A 15,780-nucleotide genomic window follows, 5' to 3' on the forward strand; every position below is an offset into this window, starting at 1 on the left:
GGTTCGCATTGGGCCCCACTGTTGTTCTGTATATTTATCAATAATATTGATGAAGGTATGTCAGGCTTAATGTTGAAGTTTGCAGATGATACAAAGATTGGCTGGGTTGTTAATAATAGCAATGGCAGTGTGCTACTGTAACAGGATCTAGAAAAGTTGGGCAGATGGGCTGAGAAGTGGCAAATGAAGTTTAACAAATGCAAAGTACTGCATATATTGGTAGAAGTAACCCCAGAGAAATGTACCAACTGTGTGGTACTACACTTAGGGTGGTAGAAAATGAAAAAAAAATCTGTGAGTAATTGTGCAGTCAGATATGAAATTTTCTAAGTATTGCAGACAGGCTGCTAGGGCAGCTAACAGGAATTTTACTAGTAGGAAAAATGAGATGATTATCCCTTTGTATAAGGCAATGATCAGGTCACGCCTTGAGTACTACATACAGGTCTAGAAGCCTCATTTTAGGAAGGATGTATTGTTGTTGTTATTGTTTAAAAGATATTGGCGCAAGAGCAGCTTAGGCTATAATGCACCTAGCCTAGGTAGGAGAGTTTCGTATATCAGCATTTTTTCACTTACCTTATTGTGGTTTAGAATAAAGTCAAAATTCTGCTTTATATTCATGTAGCTTCTCTATAAATGGTATACTATTAATTTTATATGTTTTGAAAGTATCCAGTTAACTTAAGGAAGAAGAACACTTCAGTGATATTTGGCCGGTCACCTAACATTGTTTTAAGCATTAAGTTGTTTTGTGCATTCATTATTGTTTGAAAGTCTTTTTGACGTTCTCTATGAAATTTTGGACAGTTCACTATGAAGTGATGTATAGTTAATGGAACTTGACAGTTTTGATATTGAGTGGGGGGGGGGTCTTCTGAGTAGGTAAGAGTAAGTCATATGTGTATGCCCAATTTGCAATCAAGCGAGGGTCACTTCTTCCTGTCTATTCGATCGGAAACTAGTTGGCCACAGTTGAAGCATTTAGCATTAGTAGAGGCATTTGATGCAAGAAAGCAAGCTTATGCAGCATCAGCCAAAAAAAAAAAAAAAAAAAACCCCACTTCCACTTCACCCCTCTGTTCGTTCAAAATACCTGTCCAGCTGAGCCTTAAACTTATTTAGGCTATCAACCTCCACCACAAGGGATGGCAGTCTGTTCCACCAACCAACCACCCGCTGGCTAAAGGCAAATTTCCGCACGTCTATCCTACATCTGTCTTTTCTCAATTTGAATTTATGCCCTCTCAGGTGATTTTTCTGAGCTAGAGGAAGAATCCCATCAGCATTGAGCATGCTTAAACCATTCAAGGCTTTATACAACTCTATCAGATCACCTCGCTGGTGCCTAGTCTCCAGACACTGTAATTTGCAAAACTTAAGCCTTTCTTCGTAAGAGCACCCCTTTGTTCCATTCACTAATCTTGTTGCCCTTCTCTGTACTCGTTCCAGCAGCTCTACATCCTTCTTGAAATGAGGCCTCCAGACCTGTATACAGTACTCTAGGTGTGGCCTGACCATTGCCTTATACAATGGAATAATCACCTCCTTATCCCTGCTGGAAAAATTCCTGTATATCATTGACAATACTCCATGAGCTACTCTTGCAGCCCGTCTGCACTGCTCAAAGAACTTCATATCTGCCTGCACAATCACCCCCAAGTCCCTTTCATTCTCTACCACTGTCAGTGTAGTACCACAGAGTTGATACGTTGCTCTGGGGTTGCTGTTTCCCATGTGTAGTACTTTACATTTGTCAATGTTAAACTTCATTTGCCACCTCTCAGCCCATCTGCTCAACCTTTCCAGATCCTGTTGCAGCAGCATAGTGTCAGTAGTGTCCTTGACAACCCTGCCAACCTTTGTATCATCTGCAAACTTGGACATTAAGCTTGATATACCATCATCAATATCATTTATAAATACAGAAAACAATAATGGACCCAACACTGAGCCCTGAGGGACTCCACTAATAACATTAGTCCACGATGAGCAGTGTCCATTGATTACCACTCTCTGTCTTCTCCCCCACAACCGCCCCTTTATCCATAGCAGCAATTTGCCTCCAATGTCACACTGCTCCAATTTGTGTAGCAGTCTTCCATGTGCAACAGTATCAAAAGCCTTTCTAAGATCCAAGTATATAATATCAAAGTTATTCCCTGCATCCAGTTCTTTTGTGACTGCATCATAGTATCCAATCAAGTTGGTCAGGCAAGACTTCCCCTTAACAAAACCATGCTGTGTCTGAGCTATAACTGAAGTCTTGTCTAAATGATCCTGCAGTGCTTCTTTAACCAGTGCCTCCATTAATTTTCCTGGAACAGAAGTTAAGCTCACAGGTCTATAATTACTTGTGTCAGCCTTTGATCCTCCTTTGTGAATTGGGGTCACATTTGCACATTTCCAGTCTATGGGTACCTCCCCTGAGTCCAAGGAAGCTCTCATAATTATGGCTAAGGGTTTGCTTACTTCCTTTGCTGCCTCCTTTAATATAACTGGATAGATCCCATCCACCCCGGGTGCCTTTCTTGTGTTTATCTTCAACAGTTTCTCCTCCACTTTACTCCCAGTTATTTCAAGATTCTGTAGCTTACTGCTAGAGTTGAATACACCTCTGGCATTCCCCTTGCTGAATAACTCCTCATGTGTGAATGTCGATGCAAAATATTCATTTAGTTTGTTAGCTACCTGAGCAGGATCATCAACAGTTGACCCATCAATATCAAGTGGACCAATCTGATTCATCCCCTTCCTTCTAGAGTTTACATAAGTAAAGAACTCTTTGCTGTTTTTCTTTGCATCCCTTGCCAAGGATTCCTCGTAATCTGCCTTCGCCTGCCTAACCTCCTTTGTAACTTGGTTGCATATCAACTTGTATCTATCATAGGCTTCTGTGTCATGTGTTAATTTGTAAGTATCCCATGCATTTTTCTTCTCTGCCATATGCCTCATTAGTTCATCTGACATCCATTTTGGCCTAAACCTTGAACAATATTTCTTAGTTGGTATGTAAAGCCTAGTAGCTTCCAAGATAAGTTCTTTGAATGCTTCCCATTTTGAATTTGCTGTTGGCAACATCATCAGTTGGTCCCACTGTATAGAATTTAAATACTGTCTCAGTCCATCGTAGTCGCCTTTACGGAAGCAATAACCCTTCCCTTTACCCCTAATGGTAGTTACCTCTTTCAGTAAATCCCACTTCAGCACACTGTGATCACTGCCACCTAGTGGTTCATTTATCTGCAGATTCTTAATGCATGAAGAATCACTGCTGATAATCAAATCAAGAGTATTACTCCCTCTAGTTGCCTCCCGAACATGCTGATGTAGAAAACAATCATCCAATAAATCCACAAAAGCCCTGCTAGTGTGTGAGTAACCAGCCCCCAAATTCCAGTCAATATCTGGGAAATTAAAATCTTCCATTATAAGACTCCATGATTTACTGGCCCACTCTATTTCCCTGTACAGATCCTTATTATACTCATCAGAGTCATTAGGCCTATAGCACACTCCTACTCTCAATTTTGATCTCCCAATGCTTATGTCACACCAAACTGACTCAACACTGCACTGTCCAGCGATGTCGACTGGCTTCACTTCCTTGGTTTTTATGTGTTTCTTAACTAATAGCATAACCCCTCCCCGCTTCCTATCCTGTCTATCCTTTCTGTAGACGTTGTACTCCCCAAATTGCAGTTCTGCATCCCTTATATCTGTGTGACACCACGTCTCTGATATATCAACAATATCTGCCTTTGATGTTTTGAGCAATTTCTTAGGCAAAGTTTGTTGTTAGTCTGATGTAGCCATTGTTTTGTAATGCTTTGGTGGATTAACGACTTGTAATCTATATATGGTATTGTGCGAAAGGCATAATCAGAGGTGGAAGCTTCTTTTGCTGCTTTGTCTGGTCTTTTGTTTCCAGTTATTCTTGTGTAGCCTGGGTTCCAGCAGAATCTGATACTGCAATTTCTTTGTAATAGCTTTGATAATGAATATTGGACATTGTAGGATTGGGTGTCTTGTGGTATTTGCATTCTGCAAAGCAATAACAGAGCTAAGCGAGTCCGTGAAAATTATGCTGTTTGCTATCTGTTTATGTTTGATTTGGTTTATGGCCATCAAAATGGCTTGTAATTCGGCAGTAAAAATAATGCATTCTTTTGAGAGATGTTGGATGAGGGTACTATCCTCAAAATGAATAGCAGCTCCTACACAAGTCTCTGTTTTAGACCCATCTGTATATATGAAAGTGTGATGTGGATATTGTTCTTATGCTGCATGTAACTGCTGGTAGTTTATTCTTGATAGAGTAGTTTTCCCCCAGGTTTGAAAATACGTATCATATATGGGTTGAACTATGTACCATGGTGGAATGGTCTGTGCAATCGTTGTAGCTACGGTGTCATAATTAAGCTCTTGGCTTAGTAGTAAATCTTTCAGACGGATGTTGGCAGGTCGATTCATTTGTGGATGGGCTAGGTATATGTTTTCCCAGTTATATGAAAACAGAACCTCTCTATCTGGATGACTGGTGATGGATTTTAAAGCTGTAGTGGAGGTTCATGCACTTCTGCATAAAGGCTTTGTATATGTGAAGTTCAGAAAACTCCAAGTGCCATGCAGATAGTACTGTGGTGTATGGGGTCTAACCATCTCAGTGTACTTGGTTTCGCTGAGTCGTAAACAGCTGCTCCGTAATCTAGTTTGGAACAAATTATTGCTCGATAAAGTTTGAGAAGTGTATATTGATCTGCTCTCCACATTGTTGTGGAAAGAATTTAGAGTATGTTTAATTTCTTGAGGCACGAAAGTCTGAGTTGTTTAATGTGTTCAAGGAATGGTAGTCTCTTATCTAAGAGAAGTCCTAAGAATCTTATACTTGGTACCACTGGGATCATATGTCTGTCAAGTTTCAGTTCAGGGTCAGGGTGTAGGTTTCGTTTTCTACAGAAGTGTATACACGCAGTTTTTTGTGTGGAAATCTGGAAGCCATTTGTTTGAGCCCATTTGCTTATTTTGTTATTGTTCCTTGTAATTGCCTTTCTATACTTCACATATTCTGAGAGTAATAGGAAATACTGAAATCATCAACATATAAAGCTGAATCAACGGTTCTTGGAATATGCTCCGTTATGGTATTTATTTTAATAGCGAAAAGGTCTAGAAGCTTCATTTTAGGAAGAATGTATTGTCGTTGTTATTGTTTAAAAGCTAAGCACAGACCCTTGAGGCACTCCTTCTTGGGTGAAAACCTTAGGAAGGGTAGTCTGCAGTCTAACTTGAAATGTCCTATGTTGCAAGAAATTTTGGATGCATTTAGGAAGATGTCCACGTAATCCAAGGAGGTACAGGTTTTGAAGGATTCCATAATGCCATGCTGTATTGTAAGCTTTTTCTATGTCAAAGTAGATTGTGATGTGATGTTCCTTTTGGATGACGACATTCCATACACTGTTTTCTAATTTTTTAAGTAGGTCTAGTGTTGGGCGATTTTTCCTGAAACCATGCTGTGCCAGGTCAAGAAGATTATTACTGTTCAAATACCAAGTTAAACAAGCATTGATGATTTTTTCCATACCTCTGCCTAGGCAACTTGGATATTAAAGCAATTGGATGTAGTTGCATGGATTAGAGAGAGAGATCTTTTCCCAATTTTGGGAAAGCTAGAATTATTGCATGATGCCAACTATCTGGAAATTGATTTTCTAGGAAGATTTTGTTATACAAATCAAGTAATGCCATTTGGGACTGGTTGTCAAGTTCCTTTAACATCATGTAGTGAATTTGGTCGGTCCTACAGCACTTTTCTTTGTCTGGGACAGAGCAGTTTTCAATTCATGGAAAGATAATGGAAGGTTGTACTGTTCATCATTTCTTGTGGAAAAATTCAGTTTGTGTCTTTCTATCCTTGCTTTGTATGTTTGAAAACTTGCAGTATATGAGGTGGTTGCCAATGTTTTGGCAAAGGTTTTGCCCAGTGCATTGGCTATTTCTGAAGGCTGTGTGGTGACTTGTCTGTTCCAGTTTAGGATTGGAGGTGGATTAATCTGGTATCTGCCATTCATTTTGCTGATTTTATTCCAGACATTTTGGGATGGTGTTAATGTTGGAACTTGTTAATGTGGATGCAAATTTTATCCAGGATTCTTTCCTACTGGCCTTTCTAACATATCTGATGAGTACAATGAACAGTTGTGCAGAGAAACAGAATTTGCATATAGAACTTTGTTTCTATATGCAAGAGAAGGTGCTAACACTTGTTTTATTTTTATGGCAGAACTGGTGAAATAATCAATCATTCAGTGGTTGGGCTTTTACCTTCTTTGATAACAACTTGTAGAGACATATGGTCTATAAGTGAAATATTCAGCAACCAAATGATAGTACTAGCATTAGTATAAGTCATGACAAATGATGCAAGGAAACAAAAAAAAAAAAAAAAAACCCTTCGCACATCAACTGTCCATCCCCTCTGCTAATCTGTCTAGTTCTTTAGTTCTTCCTTGAATCTATTCAACCTACCCACATCAACTAGCTGCTGGCTGAAGGTAAATTTTCACAATCTATCCTGGAACCATCCTTCCTTGATTTAAATTTATGCCCCATTATGAGAAGAGGAAAAATGATACCATCAGCATTTAGCTTACTCAATCCATTCAAAGCTTTAAACACCTCAATCAGATCTTGCAGGTGCCTAGTTTCCAGCTGCTGCAATTTGGAGATTTGCCTTTTTTGGTAAGAGTACCCTTTTGTTCCCCTTACTAATGGCACTGCTCTCTCCATCCATTCCAACAGATCCACAACCTTGCTAAAATGAGGCTTCTAGTACTCTATACACTACTCAAGATGTGACCTAACCATTGTGTTATACATTGGGATAAACACCTCCTTGTCCCCCCAAAGTCCAATCACGCATCCTCATTATGAGAACAGAAGCAACATGAAGTAGAGGAATTGCTCTGCAGGGTGAAGACATGTTGGATTTTGAAAGGAGACTAAACAAAGTTAACAAAGCCTCTAGTAAAACAGGGCTAAAAATAAACATGACTAAAACAAAAATAATGACCTATAAAAACTGTTAAAGTAACAAACCAAAAAACAGAAAGAACTTCAGCATATATCTATCAGGACAACTAATAAGCATGGAACATGAACAAAGGAAAGAAACTGAAATTAGAATTCAACTTGGCTGGATAGTATACAGAAAAATGAGAAATATATTTAAAGTTGAAAAAAATTCCAAGTAAAAAAAAAAAAAAAAATTGACGTTAGCTGCATGGAGCCGAAGGTGGATCCGTGAATAACATTGTGTGAAATGAAAATACCAAATAAAATAAAACTGATTTTATTAAGCTTAAATTGTATTTTTTCATTTCACATGATGTTATTCACAGATCATTTCAAATTTTCATTTCACATGACATTATTAACTAAACGAAACACAACTGCAATGCTCGACAAATGCGAAGCAACTGAGCAAGGGATCTTCAGAACAAATGACATCATCCCACTGACACTCGATAACTCTGCTTGAAACAGGCTCAAACAGGTTACAGGTGGATAGTAACCCGCACTGCTCAACAAATGTGAAGTAACTGAACGAAGTAGCTACTTTAACAAGTTGTTCAACTCTCGAAAACTAAAAACCCGATTTGAAATCTATTTATATATCCTTGTAGAGTAGTGTGGTTGTGTTGTTGTGGTGATGCAACAATTTTGTTGCTCAATTGTACGCAACTTGTTGCATCACTGCACTTGTTGCGTACAATTGAGTTTTCTTGGGCGTATGCGTTGTACTTGTTGTGCCACTGCTATTGAGAGTGAAAGTAACCAAGGTGCAATGGCAAATGACCAAAATGTGAACTTTTTAGTTTTTTCAAAAAAAAAAATGATATTAGATATCAAAATTTCTAATTTTTTCTTGCATATTCGTCAACGGCATTATATACCCGACAAAATAAGTATAAATTTATTACACTTTTGTCTATTAGTTTCAGAGATATAACAGCGGTTAGGCATTTCACTTTTTGTGACACTCTGAGCGCCCTTGGGTACCCCAAGTATAGACGTTATTCACGTCAAAAAAAAAAGAGTATTTGGCCAGTGTATTTTGCCTGTAATATCATATGGAAGTGAAATGTGATGTCTAACGGATAGACACAAAGAAGGATGGAAAAAGGCCTGCTGGGAATTACCCTAAGGGAGTGAAAGACAAACGAGTGGGGTTGGTCAGATAAAAAAAAACAGGGATAACTGATATATAGTACATATTAAGTGCTTAAAGTGCAAATGGACCGGGCACACTGCAAGTTGTAGAGATGAAAGATGGACCAAAAAATTAATGGAATGGAGACCAATGGATGGAAATGAGGAAGAGGAAGGCCTAGAGTACAATGGAGAGATGAAATTCAAAAATCTGCAGGAGTGGAATGGATGGGTACTGTGAGAGAAATGGAGCAGACCTCTGTCCAGCAGTGGACTGATCTCTTATCCCTGCTGGAAAAATTCCTGTATATCATTGAGAAAACCCAATGAGTGGTCCCAGCAGTCCGTCTGCACAGCTCAGAGAAGTTTTCTGACTGCACAATTACCTCCAGATCTTTTTCATTCTTTACTACCTTAAGTGTGGTAAAATAGGGACACTCCATGAATCGAATCCAACAAAGTCCTCATAATTATTGCTAAAAGTCTGCTTACATATTTTACTGCCTTCCTTAATATAATTGGATAGGTCCCATCAACACTAGATGCCTTCAACAATTTTTCTCTCAAGTGTTATAAAATCATTTAGCTCCTAGTTAGAATTTGATACACTTCTGGTATCTCCATCGCAAAAAATTCCTGAACATAGATGAAAAATATTTATTCAGTTTTTCGGCAACCTGAGCAGGATCATCAATAGTTAAACCACTTACATCAAGTGGACTTGATGTCAGTGGTTTAACTATTGGTTTATCTAATATGGTTTATCTCCCTTCTAGTGTTTACATAAATAAAAAAAAGTCTGCTACTTTTCTTTGCATTCTTTGTCAGAGACAACCCTAACCTAAGTTTATATTTCTGTAGACTTCTGTATCACCTGATAATTTATATGCATTCCAGGAATTTCTTTTCTTTGCCAGAATTTAGGCCTAAATCTTGAACAGCATCTCTTAGTTGGTATAAAAAGTTTAGTAGCTTTTATAATTATTTTCCTAAATGCTACCCATTTAGAATTTGCTGCTGGGAACATCATCTGTTAGTCCTGTTGAAAAGAATTTAAAAACTATCTGAGATGACTACTGTAGTCACCTTTATGAAAGCAAAAGCCCTTCCCTTTGCCCTTGACAATAGTTACATTTTAAAATAAATCCCACATCAATACACTGTAATCAGTGTCAGCTAGTGGCTCTTTTAGCTGCAGATTCTTAATGCATAATGAGTCACTGCTGATAATCAGATCAAGAGTATGCTTTCACGCACTGCCTTTCTAACATGGTGGTATAGAAAAACAGTCATCCAAGAAAAACACAAAAGACTTGTCACTGATTGAGTGGCCAATCCACAAGTTCCAATTAATATCTGAACAGTCAATATCTCTCATTGTAATACATTCTGATTTACTGGCCTATTCTATTTGTCTGTACAGTTATTCATTATACTCATCACAGTATACATATGTTGATAATGGACCACATAACGAATAGCAAAAACACATGGTAAGGCACGACCAATTACCTTTATTATGAATGCTTTGTTATCTTATTTGAACAAAAAAGTTTAGACCAAAAATTGAGTTCAATGAATTATTTTAAAAGTCCAACTAAAATGTATTGGTTTAAAATGAAAGAAAAACCTTTGGAAATTCATAAATGGCACTGTATGGCCATTAATTGTCAATATTGCTGTGAGGGGATTCACTTAGATTAAAAAAAAAATAGAAGTGTTAAAGAAGCAGAAAAACATTTAGTTTCATACCACCTACTATATTTTCTACATTTTTGAGTCATTATGTTCTTTTTGAACCCTGTAATAGGCAACATAATGCGTAACAGCATTGTTTCTCTCTCTCTCGCACACGCACACACACACACACCAGATGAAATGTGATGAAATTGGGTACTAGTAGTTACTTTTCTTTCTTTTTTTTGACAAAGAAATTTTCTAAACATGTTCAAATCAAAGAAACATACAAAAAGGAGATATGGAGCCACAATGAAAGAGGCCAAATGTTTTTGTGATTTCAAGTCTTTCTCTCTAGAAATATTTCGATAAGCAGTTTGCTTGACTTGAAGAAACAGTGTCAGAATTGGTAATCGAATCCACATACTTTTAATTGCACCGAAGATGAATTTTCACATTAATGTGAATTTTCATATTAATATTAAAAACAAAAATTGATGTATTATTATGTGATAAGTAGCAATAAGTTATATCTACTATATTGTATTATTTACACACTATGAATTAAATATATTTTTTTTTATTTTTGTAGTATATATATATATTTCACCATTTTATTTATTTATTATTAATTTTAAAGTTTATATTTAAAATATATTACTTTGCTTTTCATTTGTCAAAGTCTCTCTCATTTTAAAGAATTATAACTACCTACATGAATTCAACATCTCAATAAATTATCACAAGTTTAAATAAGAACATACAGAACTAATCATTACTTTTTCAGATTTATAAACATCTTTTAGGATTTCTTCAATAAAATACTTTGTGCGCCCATACGGATTGGTACAAGTCATGCCTACTGGATGATTTTCATCGATGGGCAAATATTCAGGAATTCCATATACCGTAGCTGAACTGGAAAAGACAATTTTGCGAACACCAAACTTCTTTGCAACCTATCAATATATACCAACAATACAAGTTAAAAATTTGAAAAAATTAAACTTCAATTGACAAAATAAAATAAAAAATATACAAATATAAATAACATACACTTTATTGAATACATAGATAAGAAGACATTTAACAATAGATAACTGGATTATAAACAGAAATATATTTCAATTGTTCACAACAGAATTGAATTTTCAGAAGTATTCAACTTCATCACTTTAATGTGTATTTGCAGCAGCATTAATACTTCTGCAAATTAAAACACAAAAAATTAAACTACAACAATGGTTACATACTTGGAGGAGTACCAAAATAAACAGATAAGTGACAGAGCAGCTTGTGACCTAAACAAGTTAAGCAGTATGATATGACGAAGAAAGACTATAACACATGGTAATATACAGGCAGTTCCCGCTTTATGAGTTTTCGTTTTACAAGTTCCCGGGGTTTACAAGTTTTCAAATATCAACAAAATTGAAAATATGAACATTAATTGCAAAAAACGAATGTTAAACATTCATAAATATCACATTTCAAACCACGCAGGTAGCTATACAATACAGTGCACCCCACTTTACAATATTAATCCATTCCAGAGACACCATCGTATGGTGAAAATATTGTAACATGAACCCAATAACACGTTGTTTTTTAGTTATTCATTCCAAGACCTTGGAAGTTGAAATTTTCACTATATAACTAAGCTATTTATCATTCTAAAAGGTCATTTTTATAATGTAAATTGTATTAGTTACCAATTCAAATTATTAAAATAAACTACACTTTATTATTATACACTACACTTTCATTATTATCATATGTTCTGTTATAAGAATCAATTTTGAACGCCTTTGTGATATTTTTCTAAAGCACATTTCTGGAGATTGGTTGGTTGATTTTGATTTTACTGGCACAAAAATGACTGTGGTTATACTGCGCCAGGAAAAAAAAGTTAAAATATAAAAAGAATAGATTCTGATAACCTTTAAAAAGGTAACCTCCTCAAATTATTATATATATATATATTTTTTAAATTAAATAAAATAAAACATAAGCCAGTAGTATGGCAAAAACTGTAGAGCGAAAATTAACATAAAAATAACCAAATAAAAAAACGAACGAAAAACAAGAATAAAAGTTAGACATAAATAATAGCCCAGAAACCCCTGGGCTCAATTATTTATTTATTTAATTTATTATAATTTAACTTTTGTCAATATTTAATATAATTCAATGGTAGTATGGGCTGAAATGCTAATTTTGCAGCGCCTGTGCCGCCATCTATTTTCCTTTCTTCTATATAAGCTGATTCAGTATGTCAGTGGTGTGGCTCTGCTTTAGAGTGCTGTCTGTTCTATAATTTATTTTTCGCTGCATAAGGCCCACCGCCGTGCAAATCCTCTGCATTGGAGGATCGATCGAGGGAGGAAGGGTGATTTGGTACTTCGATCTTTTCACCACTGCGACGATTTGTATAGCGATTGAAATGCAGTGATTCCATGACCATTATTGGCCTCTTGGTCCTCTGTCGATATGGGGCATGATGGTCAGTCTATTTTATTTTAATTTATTCTGATTTTGTTATCTTTCAATAGTTCCTTTAACCCCCTTTTTTGGTGATATTTCACGTCTTTTGGAACTGGTACCTCTCGGTGGGGGGGGGGGTACCGCTAAATTAACATGTAATTGGCATTATTCTAAATTTTATATATGTCATGTTAATTGGATTTAAAGTTCGAAATTATATAGGGGTTTCTGGGCTATTATTTATGTCTAACTTTTATTCTTCTTTTTCGTTTGTTTGTTTATTTGGTTATTTTTATGTTAATTTTCGCTCTACAGTTTTTGCCATACTACTGGCTTATGTTTTATTTTATTTTATTTAAAATATATTTCTGCTTCATATGGAGGAATTGCAAGTCGCTGCCTCTAATGAATGCTCAATTATTTATTTTATTATAATGTAACTTTTGTCAATATTTAATGGTAGTATATATATATATATATATATATATATATATAGAAGCATTATAAGTTTAAAAATAAATTATCTAATTTAAATACATGTATATATATTAATGGCTTGTAAAAACTTTAAAACTGCTGACACATGGTCATTGTCTGATAAAATCTGACTGAGTGTATAAGGCCCAGTTAGATGAGTAAAAGCGGTAAAATATATATTGCAAATACGGGTAAAATTAATGCAATCAATTAAAATATGCTTTATAGATAAAATGGTGTCGGAAGACTCACACATAGGAGGGTCATCTGCTCTCAGCAGGAAAGAATGTGTTAGATCAGTGATTCTCAATGGGGGCCATATGGCCCCCAGGGATTGCCATATTTCTGAGAGGCCACAGGTAAAAGTTGTAAAATTGGGGGGCATGGAAACTGTTAAGTAGGCCACGAAAAGTTCACTTCTAAAATAAAATTATTACTAATATAAAAAAAAAGAAAAATTAGTGAGATCTGCAAGGATCTCACCAAGCTCAGGGACAATAATATTATTGTAATATTTTTTGTTAGGAGTATAATTGTATATTGTGAATAAACAATATTATATGAGTAAAAATTCTATTATAAATGAAGATTGTAGTTAATAAACCCCTTTTTTATTATTAATATTCCTTATATTATAAACAACTAATATATGTTATAAATAAAAAGTGCGGTTGATAAAGTACACGTTTATTATAAATATTACATTATTATAATTTAACAATATGGGGGGTGGGGTCAGAGAGATGAATGAAACTCAGAAGCGGGCCATGAGCAAAAAAAGGTTGAGAACCACTGTGTTAGATGACTGTGTCCCTATGCAAAGTCGAGCAAGAACAACTTCCTCGCTATGATTCTTGCACAGACTGGACTGCCATGTTTCTATTACAGGCTTTATCTGGGGTAACTTATTTGTTCTCTCCCTATGCCTAGTTGTTGCCATTGGGAGTATATCTTGTTGTGTATTATTTGCCTGTAGGGGACTGACAGGCAAAGATTATCAGTGGAAGCTGCTGATTTGGCTACCATGTCAGCCAATTCATTTCCCCTAATCCCAATGTGGCTAGGAATCCAGCAGAAGCAAATATCAAACTTGCGTTCATAAAGAGAATGTATCTTCTGCTGAACCCAACAGAGAACTGGATGAGAGCTGTGTCTCAAAGATTATAATAAAGCCTGCAATATACTCAAAGAATCGGAATATATTATTGACCTTTGGTATTGACTAGTTCTAATGTGATCCAAAGCTAACTCTACAGCACAGAGCTCTGCAGTGTATAGGCTAGACTCAGAAAGAATCTGCTGAGATATAAGTGTCTGGAAAGACAGCTGCATATCCTACACATGATTCTGACTTCGAGCCGTCTGTGTAAACTGGCAGGAAGTCGGAGGGTTCAGCTTGGTGTGCTAAATAGAGCTGCAGGTAGACAGATGATGGAGTCTCAGACTTTACCCAGTTTTTAAGGGAAAAGTCGCATGATGGAAAATTAGCATGCCAGGATGGAAGGGTTTGCTTTGGTGTTTGTGCAACCTTGTCTACTGTGATGTTAAACTCTCTGAGTAGCTCTTGGACACGAATACCAAAAGGTCAGTTGGCAGTCTGATGGGCATTGTACAAATTTTCCCAACATAGCTAAAAAACAGATGCCCACGTAGGATGGTCTGGCAGGGATTTCAGTTTAAAATCATACTTTAAAGACAACTGCTTACATCGAAGGGAGAGTAGTGGTTCATTTGGTTCGACTTAAGCTCTGGACAGGAGATGTTCTAAATGCTCCAGTAGTGATGCAGATTGCCTGATGACAGACAGGGTCCAGCCATCGCAGGACACTGTCTCTAGCTGAAGAGTACACCTGGGATCCATAATCTATTTTGGATCATACAAATGCACGATAGATACATAGTAATGTGTACCGGTCTGCTCCCCAAAGCATAGAGGACAGAGAACAAAGAATATTTAGTTCTCTCGTGTACTTTGTACAGAGTTGATGAATACGTTCTAGAAAGGTCAACTTCTTATCAAACACGAGTCCCAAGAATTTTGTGTCTGACACTATTGGAATAGCATTTTGTCCGAGCCTTAATTCAGGTTCAGGATGAAGATTATGCTTCTGACAAAAGTGTATACAAATTGTCTTCTGCGGCGAAGACCTGAATCCAACAGCAAGTGCCCAAGAATTAAGAAGAACAATGGCTTGTTGCAGTTGTCTTTCAATAACCTTCTGCATGACTGAGAAAATATTCTAAAGTCATCAACATAGAGGGCGCTGTTTACAGGTGGAGGAAGTTGTTCTGTGATCGAATTTACTTTGATGGCGAAAAGCGTAACAATTAATACTGATCCTTGTGGTACTCCCTCCTTTCTGTAAAAGGAGCGAGAGAGAGAGAGAGTGAGGATCCCAAACGAACTCAGAAAGGCCGGTTGGCTAAAAAGTTTTTAAAAAAATAGGAAGATGCCCTCTAAGGCCGAGTCAATGCAAATCTTTTAAGATGCCGAATCTTCAAGTTGCATCATACACTTTCTCCATGTCAAAGAATACCGACACCAAACGTTCATTTTTAAGGAAAGCATCCCTAATGGATGTTTCCAGTCTAATTAAGTGATCAAGAGTTGGATCATAGTGGCCGCCGTAGCCTAGTGGTCAGGCGCGCGGGTGCATAAGTACACGTGCCTTGAATGACCGGGGTTCAAGCCCGTGACTGCCGAATACGGTGCTGTTTCTTGTATTCTGCATATCTTGTAAACTCTTCTGACCGTTTGGTTGTCCTGGAGTATAAACAGAAAATTTATTTATTTATTAATCTGTAGGTCATTTGATTCTAGATACCATATTAAATGAAAATTAACCATTCTCTCCATGATTTTGCACAGACAGAGCTAATCAGAGAGCAATAGGACAGTAATTTGTAGGGAATTTAGGATTCTTTCCT

The 15,780-nt window shown here is 36.6% G+C and overlaps 1 protein-coding gene across 3 annotated transcripts in view; it reads right to left on the reverse strand.

Moving 5' to 3' along the window:
* Positions 1-15,780, reverse strand: part of Gale (UDP-galactose 4'-epimerase) — a 292,156-nt gene that overhangs the window by 104,918 nt on the left and 171,458 nt on the right. For all 3 annotated transcript variants that reach the window (XM_090373357.1, XM_090373355.1, XM_090373356.1), the window contains one exon: positions 10,671-10,850. In XM_090373357.1, coding sequence (XP_090229483.1) covers positions 10,671-10,850 — 180 coding nt within the window. The remainder of the gene's footprint in view (positions 1-10,670; positions 10,851-15,780) is intronic.

This window comes from Mastigoproctus giganteus, chromosome 5 (genome assembly GCF_048544385.1).
Source record: "Mastigoproctus giganteus isolate SK-2022 chromosome 5, ASM4854438v1, whole genome shotgun sequence".
Classification (NCBI taxonomy): Eukaryota; Metazoa; Arthropoda; class Arachnida; order Uropygi; family Thelyphonidae; genus Mastigoproctus; species Mastigoproctus giganteus.